We start from the raw sequence: 25,692 nt of genomic DNA on the forward strand, positions 1-25,692 counted from the left end.
CGATAACATGAATAATGTTATTCAAAACAAAACCTTATCTCACAAAAAGCAACCTTCATATGGCGGTCCATGGATGAACAAACAAGTAATGACTAGTGAGGTGCGAGTATACTCGTTGCTCGGGTTTTCCAGAGCACGCTCAGGTGACCTCCAAGTATTTGTTAGTGCTCGGAGATTTAGTTTTCCTCACGGCAGCTGAACGATTTACAGCTACTAGCCAGGCTGAGTACATGTGGGGGGTTGCCTGGTTGCTAGGGAATCCCCACATGTACGCAGCCTGGCTAGTAGCTGTAAATCATTCAGCTGCCGCGAAATACTCGGAGGACACCCTAGCAACGAGTACACTCGCTCATCACTAGTAATGATCCTGGAAGGTGGGGAAGAATAAGCAAAAGCACAGTTTACCTATTCCCAGGTGAGTGTTTATGGATGCATAGCGGGCAGTTCCAGTCAGGTTCTTGTTTTCGCGGTAGGGGATATGCTGGTGTGTTCTGGCATCGCGGTACTTCTTTGCAAGTCCAAAATCAATGATGTAGACCAGGTTTCCTTTCTTACCAAGGCCCATGAGGAAGTTGTCTGGCTTCACATCACGATGGATGAAGTTTTTGGAATGGATGTATTCAATGCGACTAATCTGGTAAGAAAATAAAATAAGAAGAGAGCGAGCATAAACCTCGTGTCACAGAACAAAAATGGCAGCAAACAATTTCTCTTACCACAGATTTTGTCTTTATAGAGCAGTCCAATCGTCCATACTCCTCCATGCTTACATTAAAAGGGAACCTGTCACCCCAAAAATCGTATATGAGATAAGGCCACCGGCATCAGGGGCTTATCCACCGTATTCTTGAATGCTGTAGATAAGCCCCCGATGTATCATGAAAGGTAAGAAAAACAGATTATATTATACTCACCCAGGGGCGGTCCCGGTCCGATGGGTGTCGTGGTCTGGTCCGGCGCCTCCCATCTTCATACGATGACATCCTCTTCTGGTCTTCACACTGCGGCTCCGGCGCAGGTGTACTTTGTCTGCCCTGTTGAGGGCAGAGTAAAGTACTGCAGTGCGTAGGTGCTGGGCCTCTCTGACCTTTCCCGATGCCTGCGCACTGCAGTACTTTGCTCTGCCCTGAACAGGGCAGACAAAGTACCCCTGCGCCAGGAAGATAAGAAGAGGACGTCATCGTATAAAGATAGGAGGCGCCGGACCCGGACGCCCATCGGACCCGAAACGAACCAGGACCGCCCCTGGGTGAGTATAAGCTAACCTGTTTTTCTTACCTTTCAGGTTACATCGAGGGCTTATCTACAGCATTACAGAATGCTGTAGGTAAGCCCCTGATGCCGGTGGTCTTATCTCATATACGATTTTTGGGGTGACAGATTCCCTTTAAAGAGGTATTCCCATCTCCAGGATCACATCCCAATATGTAGTACGTGTAATAATAATAATAGCAAACACCTCCTATTAGAAATGTAGTATAATTTTTCTGATTTGCTCATGTGCTGGCATTGCAGGACCTTTGGTATTCATGGTTACGACCACTAGCCTCTAGCTAAACTGTCGCTATATCAGTGGTCGTAACTATGGATACCTAAGGCTATAAAGGCACAGATGATTGGCCTCGGGGAGACCAAAACATCCAACACCGCGGAGACACCATCACGTGTTTCTCACGTGATGGTGTCTCCACGGTGTTGGATGTCTTGGTCTCCCCGAGGCCAATCATCTGTGCCTTTATAGCCTTTTTACTAGGCACTGCTCCTAATAGCCAGATTCCTACTCCACACTGATGAGGGGCAAAACCCCCGAAACAGCTGTCTGTGGATGGATACCATGCTTGGCATAGGTGGCTTTCCTTCATAGGATGCTGCCCTTCCCGTGGTTGTTCCTTCCCGGGGAAAGGCCTGGCTATTCACTGCTTGCGTCGAGAAACACGTGATGGTGTCTCCGCAGCTTCTTTACATGCATATGGATACCTAAGGTACTGCAATGCCTGCACATGAGCAAATCAGAAAAACTATATTACATTTCTAATTGGAGGTATTTGCTAATATTATTACACCTACTACATGTTGGGATAGGGTCTTGGCGATGAGAATACACCTTTAAGTTTCTATGCCAGACTTCGGACACGATTCATTAAGGCATTTGACAGTTTACACCTTGAAATGTCACAACTTGTTAGTGGCTTGGCGTTTATGTTAGTTTTGCCAGGCTGCGCCAAACTGGTGCCTTATTCATCAAAATGTACACCAGAAATGTATCCTAATCCTTTACAGAAGTAACATTTCTGACGGTAGAACACGGATCTTGCAGAATGCGCTAAATTCAAATAAATCAATACACATCATGCAGTTTGAACTAATTAGGTGTAGCTTACTCCACAGGTGCCTTCATTATGACTCATGTGCGAAACAGGATTTTTGGTTGCTTACCGTAAAATCTGTTTCTTGAAGCCTCCATTGGGGGACACAGGAACCATGGGTGTATGCTGCTGCCACTAGGAGGCTGACACTATGCAAATAAAAAAAGTTAGCTCCTCCTCTGCAGTGTACACCCCCCCGACTGGCATTATACTCTTCAGTTAGTGCGAAAGCAGTAGGAGATAATGAAACCAGGTTGAAAAACCATAACCACAAACTTGAGAACTGTAAACGTGAGAACAGTCATAGAACAGATAACAGAAAACATTGGGAGGGAGCTGTGTCCCCCAAAGGAGGCTTCAAGAAACAGATTTTACGGTAAGCAACCAAAAATCCTGTTTTCTTTATCGCCTCTCATTGGGGGACACAGGAACCATGGGACGTCCCAAAGCAGTCCCAAGGGCGGGAAAAACAGACTTCCATCAGGTCAGAGGACTCACCACTGCCGCCTGCAGGATCCTTCTGCCTAGGCTGGCGTCCGCCGATGCGTAGGTATGGACCTTGTAAAATTTGGCGAACGTGTGGATGGAAGACCAAGTTGCCGCTTTGCAAAGCTGTAGGGCGGAATCCCTGTGGTGCACCGCCCAGGAGGCGCCGACTGCCCGGGTAGAGTGAGCCTTAATCCCAGGAGGGGGCACTCTGTTCTTGACCCCCGGTAAGCCTCCAAAATTGCCATTCTGATCCATCGAGCAATAGTCGCTTTAGAAGCCGGCTGGCCTCTGCGCGTGCCATCAGGAATGACGAAAAAAGAATCCGTCTTCCGGAAAGAGGATGTTCTATCCAGATAAATCCTCACTGCCCTGACGAGGTCTAGCTTGTTCAACGATCGCTCCAGAGGATGAGTCGGAGCTGGACAAAAGGAAGGTAGAACGATGTCCTCGTTGAGGTGGAAGGTGGAAACCACCTTAGGAAGAAAAGAAGGTGGGGGTCGGAAGACCACCTTGTCCTGGTGAATGACCAAAAACGGAGGGCGGCAAGACAGTGCCGCCAGCTCGGAAACGCGGCGCATGGACGTGATGGCCACAAGAAAGGCCACCTTCCAAGATAAAACTGATGGAGGAATCTCCCTAAGAGGTTCAAAGGGAGAAACCTTTGAAACGTCCAGTACCAGGCTTAGGTCCCATGCCTCCACAGGGGCCCTGTACGGCGGGACGGCGTGGGCTACCCCCTGAAATAAGGTCTTAACCTGTGGCCGAGAGGCCAAGGTCTTCTGAAAGAGGATGGAAAGCGCAGAGACCTGACCCTTCAGGGAACTAAGAGCCAGGCCCGAATCCAGCCCTGCCTGAAGGAAGGCCAAAAGAGAAGGCAGGGAAAAAACCATAGGCGGAACGCGGTTGGACTCGCACCAACGGAAGTAGGCCTTCCAGGTGCGGTAGTAGATCCTGGAAGACGAAGGCTTCCGAGCCTGAATCATGGTGTGAATCACCCGGTCCGAAAGACCGGACGCTCTTAGAACCGCGGTCTCAACAGCCACGCCGTTAAACTGAGCGACCGAGAATTCGGGTGGCAGATCGGACCCTGGGACAGCAGATCGGGCCTGTCTGGAAGGCGCCAGGGAGCGTCCGCGAGAAGGTTGACGAGCTCCGCGAACCAAGCTCTCCTGGGCCAATCCGGGGCGATCAGGATGACCGGCACCCCTTCCGCTTTGATCTTCTTCAACAGTTTGGGAAGTAATGGAAGGGGTGGGAACAGGTAGGGCAGCTCGAACTGTGACCAAGGAATGGCCAGAGCATCGACGCCCACTGCGAGAGGATCGCGGGACCTGGAGACGAACTGCGGAACCTTCCTGTTGATTCGAGACGCCGTGAGATCCACATCCGGAGTTCCCCATCGAAGACAAATCTGATGGAAGACCTCCGGATGCAAGGACCATTCCCCTGCCGTGAGACCCTCGCGGCTGAGGAAGTCGGCGGCCCAGTTTTCCACGCCGGGGATATGCACCGCGGATATCACCGGAACCGTTGCCTATGCCCAAAGGAGGATCTTGGATACCTCGGCAAGGGCCAAGGAGCTCCGAGTCCCCCCCTGATAGTTGACATATGCCACAGCCGTGGCGTTGTCCGTCTGGATCCGGACTGGAAGGCCCCGAAGGATCCTTTCCCAATGGCAATTCCCAATGTAGGGACAGAAAGATGGCCCGAATTTCGAGGACGTAGATCGGCAGAGAAGACTCCTGCGGCGACCAACGGCCCTGAACCGTCAGGTGGCGAAAAACCGCACCCCAGCCGATCAGGCTGGCGTCCGTTGTCACCACCTGCCAGTGAACTGGAAGGAAGGACCTGCCCTGGGAGATGAGAGGTGACGTCAGCCACCAGTTGAGAGACCGCTTGACCCGAAAGGAGAGTCTGATCGGCCGATCCAGGGAGAAGACCGACCTGTCCCACTGAGACAGAATGGCTTGCTGAAGGGGTCGAGAATGGAATTGGGCGAAGGGAATCGCTTCCAAGGTAGCTACCATCCTCCCCAGAACCTTCATGGCCGATCGGAGGGAGGGAGGCCGAGGACCCTGGAGCAAGCGTATGTCCCGACAAAGGGTGGATCTCTTGTCCTTGGGAAGGAAGACTCTGGACTGACGAGTGTCGAAAAGCATGCCCAGAAAGATGATGCGCTGAGAAGGAATAAGGCAGGACTTCTTCCGGTTGACCAGCCACCCGAAACGGGATAAGGTGTCGAGAACAATGGACAGGCTTTCGTGGGCCTGAGCAAAGGACGGAGCCTTGATGAGGATGTCGTCGAGGTATGGAAACAGGACCAAGCCTCTGACTCTCAAGATGGCCATCAGCGCCGCCATGATTTTCGTGAACACCCTTGGCGCGGTTGCGAGACCGAACGGCAGGGCGACGAACTGAAAATGATCTTGTGGCACTGCGAAGCGCAGGAAACTGATGTCCGGGAAATATCGGAACATGTAGGTAGGCGTCCTGGATATCTACAGAGCATAGAAATTCTTGAGCCTCCATGGAAGCAATTACTGAACGAAGGGATTCCATCCTGAAGTGCCTCAGGCGAACCCTCCTGTTCAGCAATTTGAGGTCCAGAATGGGACGAACCTTGCCGTCTTTTTTCGGTACCACAAAGAGGTTCGAGTAGAAACCCGTGTACCGTTCCTTTTCTGGGACGGGAACGATTACCCCGGATTTGAGCAGAGAAGCGATGGCTGCGAAGAAGCCCGGAACCAGAGCGGGATCTTTTGGAGGACGGGATTGGAAGAAATGATCCCTGGGTCGGGAGGCGAACTCTATTTTGTATCCCGAGGATACAACTTCCCTGACCCATGCATCCTCTACTGCGGAAATCCAGACGTCCCTGAAACGGAGAAGACGGCCCCCCAACCTGGGAGTTGGGCTGGAGTCTTGCCGAGAGTCATGCGGAGGTGGATCTTCCAGTCCTGGGCCTGGACGATCTACCCTGGGAATAGCGAGGACGCCAGGACGGAGTGGGCCTGAAGGACACCGCCTTCTTCTCTTGACGTGCCTGTGGCCTCTGTTGCTGCTGGGAAAGAGTTTGATGCAGCGAAGCGACGAAAAGGCCGAAAAGAGCGAAACTGCCGTCTAGGAGGAGGGCGACGAGGTTTAGCCTGGGGGAGAAGAGAACTTGTACCCCCGGTGGCGTCCTTAATGATTTGGTCCAGCTGGGAACCAAAGAGACGAGAGCCCTGGAAGGGCAGACTAGTGAGGGACTTTTTGGAGGACAAGTCCGCCTGCCAGGCCTTGAGCCAAACGGTCCGGCGGATGGCAACGGCATTGCTGGAAGCCTGAGCCGCACAAGACGCGACATCCAGGGAGGCGGAAACCAGGTATTCACCAGCGTGGGAAATCTGGTTGGCAAGTTCCGCTAATTGCGCGGGAGGTGCCCCGTCCAGGATACCTCGCCGTAGATCCTTGGCCCATTTTGAGATGGATTTTGAAGCCCAAGTGGAAGCAAAGGCTGGACATAGCGCTGCTGAAGCCGCTTCAAAAGCAGATTTCGCGAAGGATTCTATAACTCTGTCGTTAGAATCCTTCAGAGACGCTCCGCCGGACAGTGGAAGCACCGTGTTGGTGGACAGCCTGGAAACAGGGGGATCCACCGAGGGAGAGACCGTCCAATCGGCGGTAAGTTCTGGTGAAAAAGGATATAACACCCCCAGGCGTTTTCCCCTCTGAAAACGTCTGGTCGGATTCTCTCTCTCTCTGGCCAGGATTTCCTCGAATTCAGGATGAGGAGCGAAAAATTTTGAAGGTGGTTTGGCCCGTCTAAACGAAACCGCCTGATCTGCGGGTTCCGTAGAGGGATCCTTAATGCCACAGGTTTGGTTTATAGCCCGAATGAGGTTCTGGACCGTCTCACTCATGGTGGCGATTTGGTTAGGATCCAGCTCCGAAATCTCCTCTGAGGGCGCATCAGATAACGCCTCGCCTGACTCAGGGGAGGAGGATCGGTGGGACACCAACCGCGGGGGAGGACCGTGCGGCGAGATGGAACGCGAAGAGGACTCAGACAGACGTTCCTGTCTGGACCTTTTGTAGCTTAGCAAGGAGGTCTCGGGCGGCGGTTCCTGCGACCCGCTGGCCACGGCAGGGGTCTGCAGGGGTAACCGATCCAGCGCGGACACCAGGGTTTGAGATACCCAAGTTAAATCGGCCGATTGTGACAGAGAGGCGGCCCAGCCTGGGATGGGGGGGGGGGAATCACTCTCGGGCGGAACAGCCGGGGGATCCTGGGCAGTGGGAACAATCGGGTTGCTGCAGGACTGACACAGCGGGGAGGACTGACCTGAGGGAAGTTTGCTGTTACAGGACGAACATGCAAAGTACGTGACTAAGGCAGAAGATGAAGAAGTAGGGGGGCGAGAGCGGCCCCCTTTAGGAGACATTTTGAGAGATCCCTGAAGATGCCAGTGGGTTAGGGGACAGTGGGGCAGAGAAGGGTGTCAGTCTGCAGTGCAGCTACTCACGGACCCGGTCCTGGAAGATGTCCCACTTGTCCTCGGCGGAGAACTTCCCTGAGGTGCTGATTCTGCGATGCTGAGCCACAGAAGATGCGAGTGAAGGAGCGTGGCGCGCTGTGTGAGGCACTGCGAGGGCTGCTGCTGCTGTGAGAAGCGGTGCAGAAGCCGGGGCCTAAATTAGGCACCGGTGGCCGAGAAAAGAAGCCGCGGCGCCGAAATAGCGCGCCGGAACAATGCGGCGAGAGGAAGGCTGAGCCGCAGGCGCCGCAGCCTGCTAGGCTGCGCCGCTGAAGGGCGCCACAGAAAACACCCTCCTGCGGCGCCAGGGCGATGCGCCACAGGGGGAAGCGGCGCGACCGCCTGCAGGGCTGCGTCGCAGAAGGGGGCCGCAGATAACAACCTCCTGCGGCGCCAGAACAATGCGCCGCAGCGAGAAGCGGCGCAACCGCCTGCAGGGCTGCCGCGCTGAGGATGTGCCCAGAGAAGAAACCGCAGCGCCGGTCTTTAGGGATCCAGCTCCGAGAAAGTGCTGGCCACAGGGGATAAGAGCGCGGTGGCCTAAAAGGGGCCCCGCGCTGAGAAAGAAGGCCCTTGTCAGAAAAAAGGGGAGAAGGAATACCGGCCGCGCCACTGGAAGATACAGGCGATGGCCGGGTAAGAAAGTCGACAGGGAGCCCCTAACAAGAACCCTCCTATCAAAGATCTGGGATGGGAAGGGAGAGAATGCTCACCTAAAAACATCCCACGCCGGTACTAACCTTAAAAGGGGGTGAGACGTCCAGGGGCTAATGGACGTCCTCGTCTCCGCCGACCGACAGGCTCTGGTGGGCGAGTGGGTGGGGGACGGAACCAGGACCGGACTTCTGAGCACGCTTCTGTGCTAGGATCTTGGTCCTGGAGAGGGATCTATGAGGATACGGGGTGGCAGTACACGCCGTACTCATAGTCCGCTTTGTGGGACTACAGGTGTGACTGCTCACCCTGTATCCCTCCGAGGAAACCTGTAAAGGAAACGACGCACATTGAGGTAGATAAGGGTCTAATGAAAGACCCGTGTCCACCTCCTACTGACACTAAGCTAAACTGAAGAGTATAATGCCAGTCGGTGGGGTGTACACTGCAGAGGAGGAGCTAACTTTTTTTATTTGCATAGTGTCAGCCTCCTAGTGGCAGCAGCATACACCCATGGTTCCTGTGTCCCCCAATGAGAGGCGATAAAGAAACTAGCTTTAATAAATCCAAGTCCTTTGTTTCTGGGACAGGAAGCTGCAGTTGTTAATCATTAGTTGTCATAGAGGAAGTTGGTCACTCCATCTCTTCGCACCGGTCTCCCCAGCAGGCACACTGTGCCAAGACATGGTTGGTTCTAAAATGTGGACTATGACCTGGCATCAGTGACCTTACTGTGTCCTCAAAGAATTGTCAGACCGACCAGAACTTACTACATAAAGTATGCAACGCTGGTAAACGTAACTCGATTGAGGCCACTAGCTTGTCCCCCTCAATATAACCCTATAGCTCAACCTCGGATACAGCTAACAAGAGCGAACACCCATGGAGACACTTAAAAAAAAAAATGAATATGTAGCATTCATTATTTTAATGTAACTAAAAAAACCTGCAATTTCCATATTGTAGGATTTATAGGTGAAGTCACTGTGAACAACAGATAGAGCCTACATAAACTATAGCAGAGCAAGCATGGATCATTGTCTGGAACAACACCACTCAATTACACAGTGGGTGAAATAAATACTTAACACGTCACCAATTTTCTAAGTAAATATATTTCTATAGGCGCTATTGGCATGAAATTCTCACCTGACGTTGGTAAAAACCCATCCAATCCACACACGCAAAGAAATCAAATCATATTAGTTCTATAAATTAAGGTACAGACATGGTGAAAGTGTTGCCACTTTTGAAATTGTTTCAGAATTTTTTTTATTTTTTTTTAAGATCTCTCAACAGGTGTCCAATGGGATTTCTATGCAAACTTATTACTGGTCACTTCAGATCTCTCCAGCACTATATTTCCATCCATTTCTGGGTTCTTATTGAAGTATGGTTGGGGTCATTGTCCTCCTAGAAGACCCATGATCTAGGACACAAACCCAGCTTTCTGACACTGGGCACTACATTGCACACCAATAATCTATAGATTTCACGATGCCTTGCACACAGTCAAGGCACCCAGTGGCAGCAAAACAACCACAAAACATCTTTGAACCTCCATCGTATGTGACTGTAGGTAAGGTGTTCTTTTCTTCATAGGCCTCATTCCTTTTTCGGTAAACAGTAGAATGATGTAATTTACCAAAAAGCTCCATCAAGGTCTCATTTGTCCACAAGATGCTTTCTCAGAAGAATTTTGGCTTACTCATGTACATTAGGGTAACCTGCAACCTAACCTTTTTATGTCTGTCAGCAGTTGGGTCCTTCTAGGTCTTCAGGCATATGGTTTCATTTCATTCAAATGTCAACGGATAGTTTGTGCTGAGACCGATTCACCCTGAGCCTACAGGACAGCACGAATTTTCTGAGGAACTTGAATGGGGATGCTTATGCACCATCTGGACTTTTCTACATTGCAACCTTTCATCAATTTTCTGCTGTTCACATCAATGGAGATTAGCTACAGTGCCATTGGTTGTAAACTTTATTATGTTGCGCACCGTGGACAAAGGAACATCAAAATCTCTGGAGATGGACTTGTAACCTTTGTGTTGTGTTGATATTTTTCAACTATTTTGGTTCGGACAGTTCTCTTCTTGTTCTCCATGCTTAGTGTGGCACACAGACAATGCAAAGATTGAGTCAACTTCATCCTTTTTTTAACTTGTTTCAGGTGTGATTTTCATATTGCCCACACCTGTTACTTGCCACAGGCGAGTTTGAACAAACATCACATGCTTGAAACAAACCAGTTTACACACAATTTTGGAGAGGTGCCAAAAATTGTGTGTGTGAAATTATACCCAATTTGCCTTTTTTCTCTCTTTTTTGTGTTGTTCCGATACACACAAAGGAACTATGTGCATAACAAAACGTGTAATTGCAATAATTTTTTGGGAGAAATAGTTCATTTTCTGGAACAATTTCAAGAGTGACAACAATTTCTCATTATCACACATTCATAGCCGAAATGACAAAGAAGAAAAGTATTGAACATGCTTACTGATATTTAATACTTTGTACTAAATCATTTTTTTTTAATTTGTAATGACAGCTTCAAGATACTTCCTGTGTAGAGAAACTAGTCACATGCATTGCTCGGGTGTGATTTTGTCCCATTCTTCCATATAAAACACTATTCAAATGCTGAAGCTTCTGTGGGCTCCTCCTGTGAACTCCGCTTTAGTTCTTTCTGTAAATTTTCTATTGGATTCAGATCAGGTAATTGGTTAGGCCATTCTAGCAGCTTTATTTGTTTCTCAGAAGACAAAAGTCTCCTTGGCTGTGTGTTTGGAATCATTGTCTTGCTAAAATGTCCACCCCTGCTTCATCTTCAACATCCTGGTAGATGGCAGCAGATTTTTATCAAGAACGTTTTGGTACATTAGTCCAATCATTCTCCTTTCAAATCATACATAAAAAAAAACAAAAAAAAAAAAACACAGCCCCACACCATTATGTTCCCACCTACAAACTTCACTGTTGGTATGATATTTTTGGGGTGATATGCAGTGTCTTTTGGTATTACCTGACTAGGCTATATTCTACCAGTATTTCACCTGCTTGTCTAAATGTTGTATAGCATACGGTAAACGTGCTTGAACATGCTTTTTTTTTTTCAGTACTGGAGTTTTGGTGAGAGTGCATACAGACCATGGAGGTTGAGTGCACTACTTATTGTTTTCCATAAAACAATTTTCTCTATCGCTTCATTGGGGGATACAGGAAACCATGGGTGTATGCTGCTGCCACTACACAAATAAAAAAGTTAGCTCCTCCTCCACAGTGTACACCCCACCGACCGAGACCAAGCTGGTCAGTTTAGTGTCAGTAGGAGGTGGACACAGGTCTTAAACTAGACCCATATCTACCTGTTTTTGTAGTTTTTCCCTCTTCTTTTCAGATGGATCTTCTTACCTCTGAAGGGATACAGTGTGAACAGTCTCTACGTGGGAGCACAGTGTGACTGAGTACGGGGCGTACTGCCACCCCGTATCCTCTTATGTCTTGACGGCAGGACCTCAACCCGTGAGTGCTTAGGTGATCAGAATATCAGTCCCGGCCTTCAGTCTCCTGCCCACCAGACCCTGTCGGGTTTCAGGAGGCATGGATGTCCCACAGCCCCAGGAGGCCCGGATGTCTAAGGATGTTCCTGACTACATCAGGAACGTAGAGGTACTTCATTTTCCTTCTTTCTTTCCAGGAGGTGTTGAGAAGTTAAGGTTCCCACCTCCCCCTCTGTCTTTTCTTCATAGTCTGAGGGTTAGACTCTGGTCACCCTTAACATATGAAAAAAAAAAAAAAAAAAAAAAAAAAAAAATCGGTCCGAGACTCCCTGCCGAGAGTCGCACAAGTGCTCTCCATATGGTCATCCGTGTGTTATTAGTTTGCAATGCGATTTTCTCGCAACTATGCATCCGTATGACATCCATATGGCTTTACATTTCTCACTGATTTTCCCCCATTTAAATTAATGGCTCAATGGGCTGAAATGAGGAAAATGTGTGCGTATTTGTCGCAAGCTAGACGAATGGTCCGTGTGGTGTCCGATTTTTTTCTTGCACCCATTGGCTTGCATTGGCGAGTCTCGGATGATATACGCTTATATTCGCAGCATGATGCTATTTTACACTAAAATCTAATACGTCTGAGAAAAAATGATACGGTGATGTGAGCTGCCCCATAGATTAACACTGGTCCGAATGCTATGTGATGTTCTCACACATATCACTCGTCCGTATTCTACGATAGTGTGACCCCAGCCTTAGAATAGACCTTTTAGTCTTAAAGCTCTCGGTGGGGTTTTCTTGTAGCAGGGTCCCAGAGGTGTAGTTTAGACCTTTTGGTCTATAGGTGCCTGTGTGGGAGTTACTTTAGGCAGGACCAATGGTAACAGGGCTTTTTTTTGCAGAATTTTTAGGCTCCGCGTCAAACCCCCCCCTGGCTTCTTTTACCAATTTAGCCCCCTGCTTTAGTGCGGCCCACTCGCAGCAGTTAGCTCCGCTTCCCTCCTTCCAGTCTTTTTTTGAGCAGGCTTTTCACCTGCCCGTCGCAGTCACTTCTTCAGGGACTTTTCCTCCTAATTTCTCCCTGTTTGAAGTAGGGCGGTATCCATATCTCTGTTCGGGTTCGACTGCTCATTTACTATTGTGCCTTCCAATGCCCATCTAGACAACTATTTTCCATAGTCTCTTATGACCATCCTCATCCCAGTATGCTTGAGTATAGCTTCCTGATTGATCTGAGTCTGCAGAATCGTCCACGGTGGTCTATGTTCTACCTACTTCGACAGGCAAGGGGTTGTCCCTCCAGACATTTTTTTTTTTCCTGGGCCATTTGTTGATGAAACAGAGCCTGCATCACTCTTATGAGATTCAGGTTACTACACAAGGTTCCCTTCAGTAAGGACTCCTTTCAAGTTTTTTTCCTTGATATTTCAATTTAACTGTTCACGTTCTTTTCAAGGCCTGCTAGTGAACCGCAGCATCCAAACTCTGGTTCCTCCAGTCAAGGCGTAACCATAATCTACGCAGGGAATCCGCCTTTTATTTGTCCCTTTTATTTTAACTCCTTTGTCTGAAATCTTGATGGGAGCACAAGGTTGTGGTTTGTTTATGGTCCAATGGGGTTCTTTCCACTTCCAGATTATGGCCCCAATACTGCTCACTACCGTCAGTAGTTTGGAAATTCTTCTGTAACCAAAGCCATCAGTATGTTTTGCAACAATAAGGTTGCGAAGGTATTGAGGAAGCTCACTGGCTTTACCAATCATGGTAATGAGCCATAAGTTGAACCAGCTGATATTTTTCACTAAGGGTCAGGATTGCTTTCTAATTACCGATCGATTTCAGCTGGTGTCAACTTTGAGCCTTTGTACTTTCCACATGTGCTCAATACTTTTTCCATGTATCATTTCTCATTATTACACAACTTAATTTGTGGACATCACAGTTTGATTTTTTTGCCTGTGTGGATTGGATGGATTGTTACCAACATCTAGTGAGAATTTCATGACAATAGCAGCTTTAGAAATACCAATTTCTAAGTAAATGTGACGTGTTCAATACTTATTTCACTCGCTGTATATTAACTCCAACAGTGAAGGTCTAACACCAAGATTAAAATGTCACAGAATTATGTAAATCACAGGATGATAAAATGCTACGGATATACGGATATGCAAATGGTGAAAAAAATAGAACCAAAAATGTCAAGACATCTCAATTTAATTAATATGGAGTATGGGAGCCACATACAGAAATCTCCGCACTTACACGCCTTGGTTGCTATCAATGAGGTTATTAAAGGTTGTCTAAGGAATGTTCTGGCACGGTAAATACACTTGAGCACATGAATCATCAAGAAACACTACTGGCATCTCCCTTAGCAATTGCCAACAAATAAAGCCCCAGATGTGGTCGATGGGGAACAAGTCCGGAGACGCTGCAAGCCATGGTAAAACATTCAGGCTACTCTTGAAGACTTGAGGGATCCAGGTATCTTACATTATGCCACCCAACATCAAAATCCCAAGAGTAGGACTGGTGTGATGTCCCTTGTGGACACCTTATAATGGCACTACCCATGTGTTCTCCGGACCAATCTCTGGCTATTATCGAGTCCAAAACAAAAGAGCAACTCTTTGTGAAGCAGATAGACCTTCATCCCAGCCTCTCCGGTCTGCATCTGGAGACTACATCGGCAATGCCATAAAGAGGTCTTCATAAGGAAACATTGCACAAGTCCTTCTCCTAGGATTATCGTGTTGGGTGGTATGATGTATGGTAGCTGGAACCTTGTAATCTGCATTCCATATACACTAAAAGCCTGGCGTTACATTTATTTGGCTGTGGAAGCAGTGGTACGGCCATTTCTCTAACAAAGTGTCCAAAAACCTGTTTTTCAACATGACCGTGCCAGGTCACATGTTGGAGGTGTGACTGGGAGCAGCCTGTGTGGCTTAAAAGTGCTAACATGGCCTGCAAGATCTCCAGACTTGTCTCATATTGAGCATGGTGACTTGCCCAAATGTATTCAGGGTGGCATAACATTCCTCAGACAACTATTACTATCATAACAAGGTGTGTAAATAAGAGTATTTGTGAAGATGATGCTCATACTAAAAAAAATAAAAACTGAAGGAGATACTGAACTGACGCCCCTTTTAGACCCATCTGATCCCAACATTAAAAGACAGCATAAGGCTACTTTCACACTAGTCCGTCGGTACGGGCTGTCGCAAACAGTCAGCCCAACGGACAGTGTGATTAATTAGCACAACGTGGGCAGCGGATGCAGTTTTACAACACATCCGCTGCCCCATTGTGAGTTCCGGGGAGGAGGGGGCGGAGTTGACCGCGCATGCGCGGTCGAAAATGGCGGACCCGACGCACAAAAAACGTTACATTGAACGTTTTTCGTGCATCGCGGCCGCCAAAAACACGACGCATCCGTCGCACGATGGATGCGTCGTGTGGCCATACGTAGCTAATGCAAGTCTATGTAGAAAAAAAACGCATCCTGCGGGCAACTTTGCAGGATGCGTTTTTTCTCCAAATGACGCATTGTGACGTTCGTCACACGACGCTAGTGTGAAAGTAGCCTATCATTTAAATACCAGCTATACTGGCAGCACACTAACGTTTTAGCACTTCCACAATGCTCACTAAGGCTATGTTCAGACTAGCGTTGTGCGCCGCTGCATCGGCGACGCAACGCACAACGCACGCAAAAACGCGGCAAAACGCACGCAAAAACGCTGCGTTTTGCGACGCGTGCGTCGTTTTTTGCCGAAAATCGGACGCAAGAAGAATGCATCTTGTTGCGTTTTCTTGGTCCGACGCTTGCGGCAAAAAAGATGCATTTGTCGCAAAACGCAACAAACAAAAACGCATGCGTCCCCCATGTTAAACATAGGGGCGCATGACGCGTGCGTCGCCGCTGCGTAGCCCGACACTAACCCGACGCACACTAGCACAACGCTAGTCTGAACATAGCCTTAGTGTTCCAAGTGTGTCTTAATGGACTTAGACAACTGTGGCCTCGGAGTAGACGGTCCTTTAAAATGATAAAAACAATAATGCAATGCAGACAATGACAAGTCCCATGATTATCTTCAGACATTGGTATATGTATGTCAAGATCATGGAGTCTTGGGATGGAGCTCTGCAGTGCCATTCACTGGAGAAGACAGAAAACGGTTGAGGACACTGTTGCAGACAGTTCAATTTTAGGCTATGTGCACATGTTCAAGATCTTTCGTGTTTTCCGCTGCAAAACCGCTTACATTAAGCATCCCATCTTTTTAATGCATTCCGCAATATTTGTGCCATTGCTGCGTTTTTTTCCGTGAAAAAAAAACACATCGAGGAAAAAAAAAAAAACGCAGAATGTTCATTAATTTTGCGGAAAATCTGCGGATTTGCTGCTATATTATTGCATTGGGAAGCTCCGGAAAAAAACTAAAAAAAAAAAAATCAGAGAAAAAAAAAAGCGCAAAAAACAGGAGCGGATTTCCTGCGAAAGGAGTCCGGATTTGCTCAGGAAAATTCTGCACACATTCCTGAACATGGGCACATAGCCATAGAGTTGGAGGCTGTCGACATGCCAAAGTAGTGGCATCTCTTAGTAAGATACAATCATGTTATGTAATGTTCTCGTTTTCAAAGAGAATTGGTGTCAGGGTGTGGAATAACATACCAGGAGAGGCACATTCTGAAAACTATATGATACGTGAGGGCTTTCTCACAGACCTTGCTTGCTTTCAGATATGTGCATTACAAGCAAACAGGATCTTGTGGTGCAGTAACCCATGTTACAGCCAGGGGGCGCTGTGTGTGTGTGCTTCAGGATGCGCTTGGAGGCATAATTATGGTGATGAGACAAAGTCCGGCAGGATTGTAAATGGCCTTTATGTGTCGCAGAGGTGCTCTGCGCTGTAAGCCCAAAATGATATGGTTATGCTGGGACTTATAGCTCCAGAAGAGTTTGCTGTGTGTACTTGTAAGGGTGGGCTTATAGGGTTAGCTGGTGAGCTGGGCGGGACTGGCTAGCCACACACACTCCCATCTAGGGGAGTGGTTACAACCATATAATGTGACTGAGGACTGGTCACATGGTCAGAGTGTATGGATCTGTTAGGTCCATGTGCAAGGTCCTGGACGGTCGGTGTTGGAAGCTCCTGTGAGTGGAGGCTTCCTGGAAGCACCTAGAGAGACCTTGGACCTGAATGCTCAGGGTGTTGGATAGTCCTGGGATGGACTGGAATCCTGCAAGCACCTGGTGAGAGTGTGAATCCTGGAATGGTCAGAGTGTTGGATTGTCCTGGGATGGGCTGGAGTCCTGTAAGCACCTGGTGAGACCATGGACTGATGGCCTGTGTGTTGGAAGTGCCTGTGACTGGACTTCCTGGAAGCGCATGGAAAGGCTACATCTACAGAGCCTGAGACGGCTTCTGTGTTGGGGAAGCTACAGTTCCTACTGTGGGTCTGGACTATCCGAGGTGTCCTGGTCACAAGGACGGTGATCCCAGTGAGGCAGCTTTCCCCTGTGAACCAGCACTGGCCGAAGCCAGTGTGTGGAGCCAGAGCTCCTGAAAGGTAACTCCAGATAACAAGGGGATTGTAGTATATGGCAGAGAAGTTTATCTGCTGCATGAACAGACTGGTGGTCATGATAAGCTCATAGATGTAATGAAATAGACTGTATGTCATGTGGTTTATGATGTTTAATAAACCAAATAGACTGACTTAAGTGGAGAAATCTTGCCTGAGTGCTTAAATCCCGTGCCCAGCGAGTGTTCCCCAACCCACTCAGGTAGCGTTTCAACACAATCTATAGACAAACCATAATAGAGATCCATGTGTATACCTGTAATTAAACCATGGGAATCTAGCCAGAGGGCCATCTTTGACCCCCTAGCAACCCCTGGTTGGTTTCTCTTTAAGGCAATCTCCCATCAGAATCACATGAAATCACGGCCGTCTCTATACTTGGCAGCTGTGCCATTCTAGTGTATGGGTGCAGCATGCGGAAGAAATTCTAGCCTGGCTTTGAAGCTGCTCTGATATTTGCTTCCCCAGGAACCAGTCATTTCTTATTTTACTCTGCTGAAATTCCTGTTCTGTCGAATAAGTGTAACTGAATGCACAGTGCACACCACCGGCCAAATACAAAGTATATCAAAGCAATGAGCAATATTAATGACAAATGTGCCTGCACCTTTTATGTTCACTAATATTCCTTGGCAATTTAGGACACGCAGGAATTCGACTTAGAAGGCGGTGCAGGACCTCTTACACAATCATGGCCTTCAAGTTAGGACTATTTGATCATCTACTGTAATTGTGCATTATCCAGTCCTTTTCTTTTGGCAGGGGTAATGGCATCAGATGGGGCTTATCCAATGTATGCTCGGACAGGACATACCAGCTAAGGATTCAGCGACCTCCGATAAGAATGCCAATCATAGCACCAGGGTTCAAATATATGCTTGTGATTCTGTGGGACTAGTGGAGAAACCGCCAGCTCTCACCAGTAGAGTTGAGCGAATTTGAACGTGTCAGGGCTTATTCGGCAAGCTGTAATGCTTACCAAATAAGCTGCATATGTAGTGCTCCGGCTGACCAGCTGTCCGGCTTCGCAGCTACATGTGTCGCAACTGTGTGACAGTCACAATACAAGTATGGAGAGCCTGTTTGTTGGGCTGTCCATGCATGTGTCTCAGTAGTGAGAAGCAGGCACAGTATTGTGTTAAGGGTTAAGTGCAGAGTACAAAAGGACAATATAGTAGGTGGTGTGAGACCCCTTCTGGAGTGGAGCTCAGGGAGAAAAAAAAAAAAAAAACACCAAAATTAGGCTGAGGCTAAAATGCAACTTTGGCGGTGACACTGTTGTGGCCAGATATCACGGTGTTACACGGTTACAGTATAGGTGAATGGGGTCACACGGAGACTTGCAGGGTACCACAGCAAGAAGTCAGACAACAAGTACGTTTTCCGACTTTCTTGATGCAATATCTTGTGGGTCACAATACGACCCAATTCATCTACATCACGCTGCAGTAGAGCAATCTATGTCGAGGCTAAAGCCGCCGTGTAGCCCCAGCCTTAAAGAATGGCTCCTGCAGAGGAAGACAATGCATCATTTAGGTAACAAGTCAGAAATACTGCCATCACTCCATGCACGCCGACGACCGCTTGGCACCTGTCCACTTACCATCTGGTCAGCAAGTAGCAGCACGGTTTTCAAGCTAAATTTTCTGGAGCAAAAATTGAAGAGATCTTCAAGGCTTGGTCCCAACAACTCCATGACCATGACATTGTAGTCACCTTCGGCACCGCACCACTTTATAGTTGGGATTCCCACTGGACAACAAACAAGGAGATTAAAGGGGTTGTCTCACAAAAACATTGTTCAAAACTCAATGGAAAGTATGAAAAGAAGTATGTTCGCAATACACATCAACTAAAAAAAGGGTGCGCTTTTGTAGATACAGTACATTTTCATCTGTAATCGTGCAAAACATACTGGAAAGTATATTCTTTAATTTATGTGGTTAAATTAATAATATGAAAATATATATATTTTATGACTAACCCCTTTAAGGACTCGTAGGTGAGGACCCCTCTGGGGTGCTGTTGGCTGCCTCAGTCTAGTTGCCCTAGTATAATCCCCCACTCACCTCCGCCCTGCATCATCTTATAGATCTTGCTCTCAATATGGAGCTGGGGGTGCTTTGTCTTCACACATTCCAATTTGATGGCAACTTCCTCGGCTGCGGCAATGTCAGTGCCTGAAACATAAAGGACATCATTAGCCGAACATGATCTGATCTCCAGGTTGTGACGACACTAGATACGCCCAACAGTCCGTGTGTCAATGCTAGGGCACACAGCCCCCAGGGCAGCCTACACACGCCGCCTTGTATCCCAAGCATGAATCATTGCCATTGAAATTCCCTAATTTCAGTAGGCCGACGAGTGGTAAGAAACTGGTTAGAAAAGGGTGCAGCTAATGGTGGCTTTGAGAGGTACCACCTGTGGCGGAAATATGGTGGGCACCATCATTGCCAACTAGTTAGAAAATTAGTAGATGGGCCATGATCAATCCCATGTCTTGATTTGACAATTAAGCGGGCAGCATCGGTACAGATGTGCAATGTCTTACATACCTGACGACTATGGTGGCAAAGTCTACTTTACTCCCCAAAAAACAATATGCAGGGGGGAAAGCCAACATATACAACCGGCAACGTACTGTCTTGACTCCCCAGACGGCTCTCCTATCAGTGGACATCGAAAAATTACATTACTCAATGAGGTTTGTAATAATCCATATCTTGTTGATAGTTAAAAACAAAATTGCAGCGATGTGGAAGAGCTCTGAGGCTCCGAGTTTCCCTGACATTGTGGACAATCTTAATCTTCACAATTCCTTAGATCTTAAATTTGCTATAGCGAATGGATGTTTACAAAAATATGAAAAAAATGGAATAAATGGAACCTCAGATTCCAAAATCAGTAATCTTTTCGGTGGATTGTGGTGTCGTTGACGATCAAATTAAGACGAGTAACTAAGTTAAAAGTTTTCTTTCTTTATTAGGGCAATTTGTTTCTGGCCTAACTAGGTCAGTGGCCCAAAAAGCAAGGTTATTGCTTATCTGTTAGTTTTGTTCTTTCTTGTTTTGTTATTATGTTTCCCCTGCCCCTTCCTCTTCCCCTCCTGTTCCCCTATTCCCCTTCCCCCAACCACTTCCTTTTCTTTGATGTAGATGCATACTAATATTTCACAAATGCATTATATTGGTTTTGTTTAAAAAAATTGTTAATAAAAATTATTTGAAAACAACCGGCAACGTACCCCACTGTATATGATGCAGGCCTCAGAGCTTTTCCAGCATATCTAACAAAGAGGCCATCAACAGGGGCTTACACAAAATGCCCCCCACTGTTGCTCATCGCCAGTACTGAAGAACATTCTCTCCATAAGTCACCTGACCACTGCAACCAATCAGTAGCCTCAGCAGTCACATGCTGTACATGCACATAAACCGAGGTCAGGGACTGGTTGCAGCAATCTGGTGACCGATGGGTCATCGCTGCTTATTATACTGGGGGAACAACTGAAACACTGGGTGTAGAGATGGGACGGAGGATTTACAGGACTCGCTTCCATTAGTCAAAGTCAGTAATTGGAAGGCCTGCAAGTTTCCTGTGTGCATCACAAAGTAGTGATGAGGCTGTGTCAGACCAGGTAATCACAGGAAGACTTGGGAATGGACTTGCTGGGGTCTCCTGACCCAGACTTGAGAGCCTTATATATGCCCGTGAGGTGTCAAGTCTGCGCCAGGAGACTCACGGATGGCGATATATGGGCATCTGAATGAGCCCTTACCTTAGGGTCAGATTTGTCAAATCTGAGAAAAACCAAGTGAAAGGATACAGAACTACTGCTGACTGCTCCATGGTGAGCCTGTACTTGAGACATCACTGTTCCAGCAGCCGCAGCAGGACCACTGGGACCCGAAACCGACTGGCACAACCGGGCCATTTCAGCAGCGCCTCATCACTGACACCCCCAATGTTGCGCTGCTGAAGGTACCTGACTGGGACAGCCAATCACAAGTGCCAGTGCTCCTGGGAAAGTGACGTCTTCCTTCTAGTGTGATCGCCGACCACGGAATGGCCAACGCTGGACCCCGGTAAGTGCCTGTAGGCGAGTTTTGCTTCATTTGTTTGCTTTTTTTCGTTAACATACTGAGCAATAAATTATAATTTTGCTGGACAACCCCTTTAAGATAACAAAAATACCGGCCTCTCCGCAATGACAAGCCGTGTAATAGACGGAAGCGCTGCTGCCAGTCACTGGGAATGTAGGCTACTGAGAGCAGTGATTGGCCTCGACATGGCCTTGTAAACAAAGACAAGTGGGGGCAGAGGAGAGGCGGTGGGGTGGCAGGGGCATCGTCATTTCGGAACCTGAGAACATTACATGCATGTGGCCCAAATGTTCATACAAGCCCTATAATGTGAAGTGAGCAGGCCTCCCCACCGGCCGGGCAGTGTGGGCCATTACGAGGGCTAGCGTCGCCCTACAGGAAGCGCGTGAGTTCTTCCCACATAAAACCAGGCACCAAAATACTCTGCCACCTCCTGAAGGGTGGTAACTCGTTCCATCATCACGAGAACACGTCACTAGTAAATGGGCCAAAATACGGGCACCGTCGATAGCCAGTCAGGGCGCCACAGGTGCCAGTCTAGCTTTGAGGCCTGGTAAATATTGGGCATCAGTGACAAATGCCCACCGAGCTCCAAGAAGACCTCATTAACACACTACAGGGCCCTTTCTCTGGAAACAGGGACCACCACAAGGTGATAGCCCCTCTACGTCGGCCATTTCCTGGACCAGACGACACGGCTGAGGACTGTCGACTTCCACAACTCTGGAGCAAACAGGGTGTGGGCCGGCCTGGGCCTGATGTGCCCCAATTCCTCCCTGATCCACAGTGTTACCCCCATGTGAAGATCACAAAGCCCAACGTGCCCCCCACAGTGGAGCTGATGGGGGCAGCTGAGCCCACAATGGAGGAGATCCTGGCAGTGCTGACAGCAGGCCACACAGACATGACAGGAGGGGAGGAGGAGACCCCAGTAATGGCTGACAGCCCAGGCCCACACTCCACAATACCCCGCAGCACCCCCCGACGACAGCCCCCATTATTCCCAGTGGGGCCCGACAACAACCCCTCCCTTATCCGCCTCCGATCTCCTCCTTACCCAAATAAATGTCTCCAAAGGAGCCGCTGCCAATCTTCCGGCCCAGCCGGTACCGGTTCCCGACTCTCAGCTCCATGACTCCGCTCAGACCCGCGATCAGCCTCTGACCCCCGGAGCACTTTTCACCATCAGTTCCCGGTGGCCATCGGCTGCGGAGGCGCCCAGGACAAAGCTGCAGTGAGAGGGCAGGGGCTTCGCTCGGTGTCCCCGTCACTCACGACCTCCCCGTCCGCTCGGAGACGGTGGATTACACCGGATTACACCGACCCCCGTTCCGTTCCGGAAAAGAACCCCAGCGAGAGGCTGTCACAGAGAGCCTGTGACGTCACTCCACCTAGCAACAAGCTACGAGCCTACAGTGGGCGGTGCTAGCAAGTCACATGACCGCAATAACAAAGTAGCGCTCACGTAGCCTTCCGCCAAATTCAGCTGCTGCCCTCTAGTGTGTTCTGAGGGTAGTGCGTGCCGGTGTGCGGGAGAGCAATGCTATGCTATGGCTGTGACTAATCCTCACAGGACGTCATGTAGCTCAGCACCGGGGGGAAAGGGTCTTCAAGCTTTGTAGCCAGTAATGTATGCGGATGGGGAATCAGTCCTATTGTTGTTGTATCAACCACAGTGGCCAGGGAATGTTGCCAGTTGTTGTGCCCTTTTTAGTGCAACAACAGCGCTCCTTTGAGAGTTTACAGGGACTGTCCGAAGTTCATAAATGGGTAAAAATGTAGAATGCTTATAAAAATGAGCAACTTCTCTCGTCTTAAAAGCCTCTCCATTCTCAAGAACATAGGGATTTTTAATAGGATAATGTACAGCTTGTTGCCTAGGTTACCGGCCACCCTGCAGTTCCAGCCTGGCTGTAGGTAAAAAGTGGACAGTGATAGCTGAGCTCCCAAGCGTCCCGGATGCAGCAGTGTAATAGGAAGTGGTGATACCCTTGGGGTATCCTTACGGGATGCGATCATATAGACGTAGGACCGCCATTACTGGATGGGTGCAGGCAGGTGGAACCAATTGTACTGGCAGGGTTTCGCGGGGGCAGCTTCATGCACTGATCCTGGTCAGTTGACTCACGGGGTGAAGCCATGGGATATAAAAACCTTGCGCACCAAACCTCGGAGGGATTTGGCGCCAAAAGCCGCAAAGAAGAAGGTGCCGGAATGGCGTAGAGGATAGAGTGATATTTCTCAGCGGGAAGCTTATGCCAGCAGAGTGCTGGACCCCACCTGTTAAGGTGCAGATCACATCCGAAGACACCCAGAGGCTGGACTTCTCCAGTCAGGAGCCAAGTCCCAGGCCTCTCCGCTCTGGGCCCCGCAGAAACTCGCCAATGGTCAACCATGAGGACCCGTGAGAAGGCGAACCCACAGGAGGCATGGCTGCAACCACAGTAAGGTGGCGCGAGTGAGCAGGGCCATCACTTCCAGCCTCAACATATGGTGCCAAAGTTGACCAGGGTTAAGATGACTGGTTGGGAGGTGGCCGTTTGGGGGGGTGGGATGCTGAAAGTGCATAGACTATGTCAGAGAGACTTGCGGCCTAGCAGGAAAACCCGGTGACTCCCACTAGGGGAAAGAATTGTAGAAAGAGGTCCAGAGCACCCATGTGGTAACTCCCGTGAGTGGGTGTATCACTGTGACGGAGTTACTGTGGGAGCAGTGCCAGAAGACCGCAACGTCTGATGGCTCCTGCTTTGCTGCTGAGAAGAAGCACTTCTCCGGTATATTAAATGTGTTTGTTTTCTTTCAGCAGGACAGGGGTTAATCAGCCATGTGGAAATCCCTGCATTCAGCTGTGCTCGTTAGCCACTCCTATAAAAGCTAGGGCTTCTGGCCAGGTCCTTGTCTGAGTTAGCACTTGCTACATAGATGGGGAGTGAGAGAAGCTGGTGTGGATAAGGAGCGCTGGAGGAGTTTATTGTGTAACTGTTGCTTGGTTTGCTTGCTTGGAAATTCCTCATCCTTACCTGCCTTGTTTTCTTCCCTCCTTTCTACACACCCTGGTGAATACCTCTGTTATTTGTGAGATTATATTTTATGTGAGTGGAATTTTCTTTTACCCTTGTCTTTTTTCCCCTGTCGGGTTGGTGTACTACGGTACACAGTAGCGCCTCTCTTTCCTGGGTGGGGGAGAAAGACAGACACAGGGCTGCAGCTAGGAGACAGGGCAAGGGTGGAGGCCACGGCATCCTTGCCATCTGAGGTATCCCGGGGAACAGGGTGAGCTAGGGCGCCCCTAGTGCTAGGGCCAGGAAAGGTGCCCCTGGTCCCAGTTTACACGCCAGTCCTATTGTGATATTAACTCAGACCGAAAGCCTTTTTCTGATTCATTATGGATCCTATCACAGCGCTGACAGGGCAGTTGCAGCAGCTCAGTTTGGAGGTGGCGGATTTACGCATGGTGGTTTCACAGCACCCTGTTATATCTTGTGTGGGGATCTCGCCTTCCAGGCAAACCATTGTGGAGCCCAAGTTTCTTGTGTTCCGTGAGGACTGTAAACTATATTTCCATCTGTGTCCAGTGTCCTCAGGTACAGAGGAGCAACGGGTGGGGATTGTTATCTCGCTCCTGCAGGGGGACCCACAAGCATGGACATTTTCTCTCCCATCGGACTCCCAGTCACTCCAGACAGTAGAGGCATTCTTTCAGGCTTTGGGCCTGGTGTATGATGACCCTGTTCACGTCTCCTTGGCTGAGTCATCTCTGCGCCAACTTCAGCAAGGAGACCGTCTGGCGGAGGAATACTGCTCTGAGTTCTGGCGGTGGGACACCAACACTAGGTGGAATGACCCGGCCCTCCATAGTCAGTTCTGCGAGGGTCTCTCTGTGAGAGTAAGGGATGCGTTAGCTCTCTATGAGACTCCTGACTTCCTTGAGGAGGCCATGTCTCTGGCAATCCGGGTTAATCGCCGTCTTCGTCAGAGACATAGTGAGTCACCTCTGGCGACAGGAGGTCCAAGTTTGAGCGTGGTCAGTACTGATTCTACTGTGGAACCCATGCAGGTGGGTGTAGCGTCCCAATCTAGCAAACTTGCATTAATTCGGCGTAAGGGGGAAGTATGTTTCTGTTGTGGCAAAAAGGGTCATTTTGTGAGCACATGTCCTACCCGTCACTTGTTTAAACAACCACCGGAAAACTAGAGGGCCCGGGATGCAGGGAGGTTGGTAACTCGGGTGTACTCATAACTTCGGTGGGAAAGACTCGTTTTTTCTTTCCAGCAAGTTTATACGTAGGTGAAAATAAGGTGGACGTTTCCCCCTTCTTGGACAGTGGGGCGGGGTTTAATTTATTTGACACTAGGTTCGTCCGGGATCAAGGCCCAAGTTGTCCCACATACCTTGTCTAAACCGATACCCATTATAGCTATCGATTCCAGCCCTCTAAAACAG

General features: G+C 48.8%; 1 protein-coding gene across 3 annotated transcripts in view; it reads right to left on the reverse strand.

Moving 5' to 3' along the window:
* CSNK1D (casein kinase 1 delta) overlaps nucleotides 1-22,662 on the reverse strand; it is a 76,976-nt gene extending 54,314 nt beyond the window's left edge. For all 3 annotated transcript variants that reach the window (XM_069752493.1, XM_069752491.1, XM_069752492.1), the window contains exons 1-4: nucleotides 22,306-22,662; nucleotides 19,212-19,322; nucleotides 18,746-18,894; nucleotides 406-634 (exon numbers count right to left, since the gene is read on the reverse strand). In XM_069752493.1, the coding sequence (XP_069608594.1) occupies nucleotides 406-634; nucleotides 18,746-18,894; nucleotides 19,212-19,322; nucleotides 22,306-22,381 (565 nt within the window). In that variant the 5' untranslated portion in view covers nucleotides 22,382-22,662. The remainder of the gene's footprint in view (nucleotides 1-405; nucleotides 635-18,745; nucleotides 18,895-19,211; nucleotides 19,323-22,305) is intronic.
* Nucleotides 22,663-25,692: the final 3,030 nt, after the last annotated feature.

Source organism: Ranitomeya imitator, chromosome 2, assembly GCF_032444005.1.
Source record: "Ranitomeya imitator isolate aRanImi1 chromosome 2, aRanImi1.pri, whole genome shotgun sequence".
Taxonomy (NCBI): Eukaryota; Metazoa; Chordata; class Amphibia; order Anura; family Dendrobatidae; genus Ranitomeya; species Ranitomeya imitator.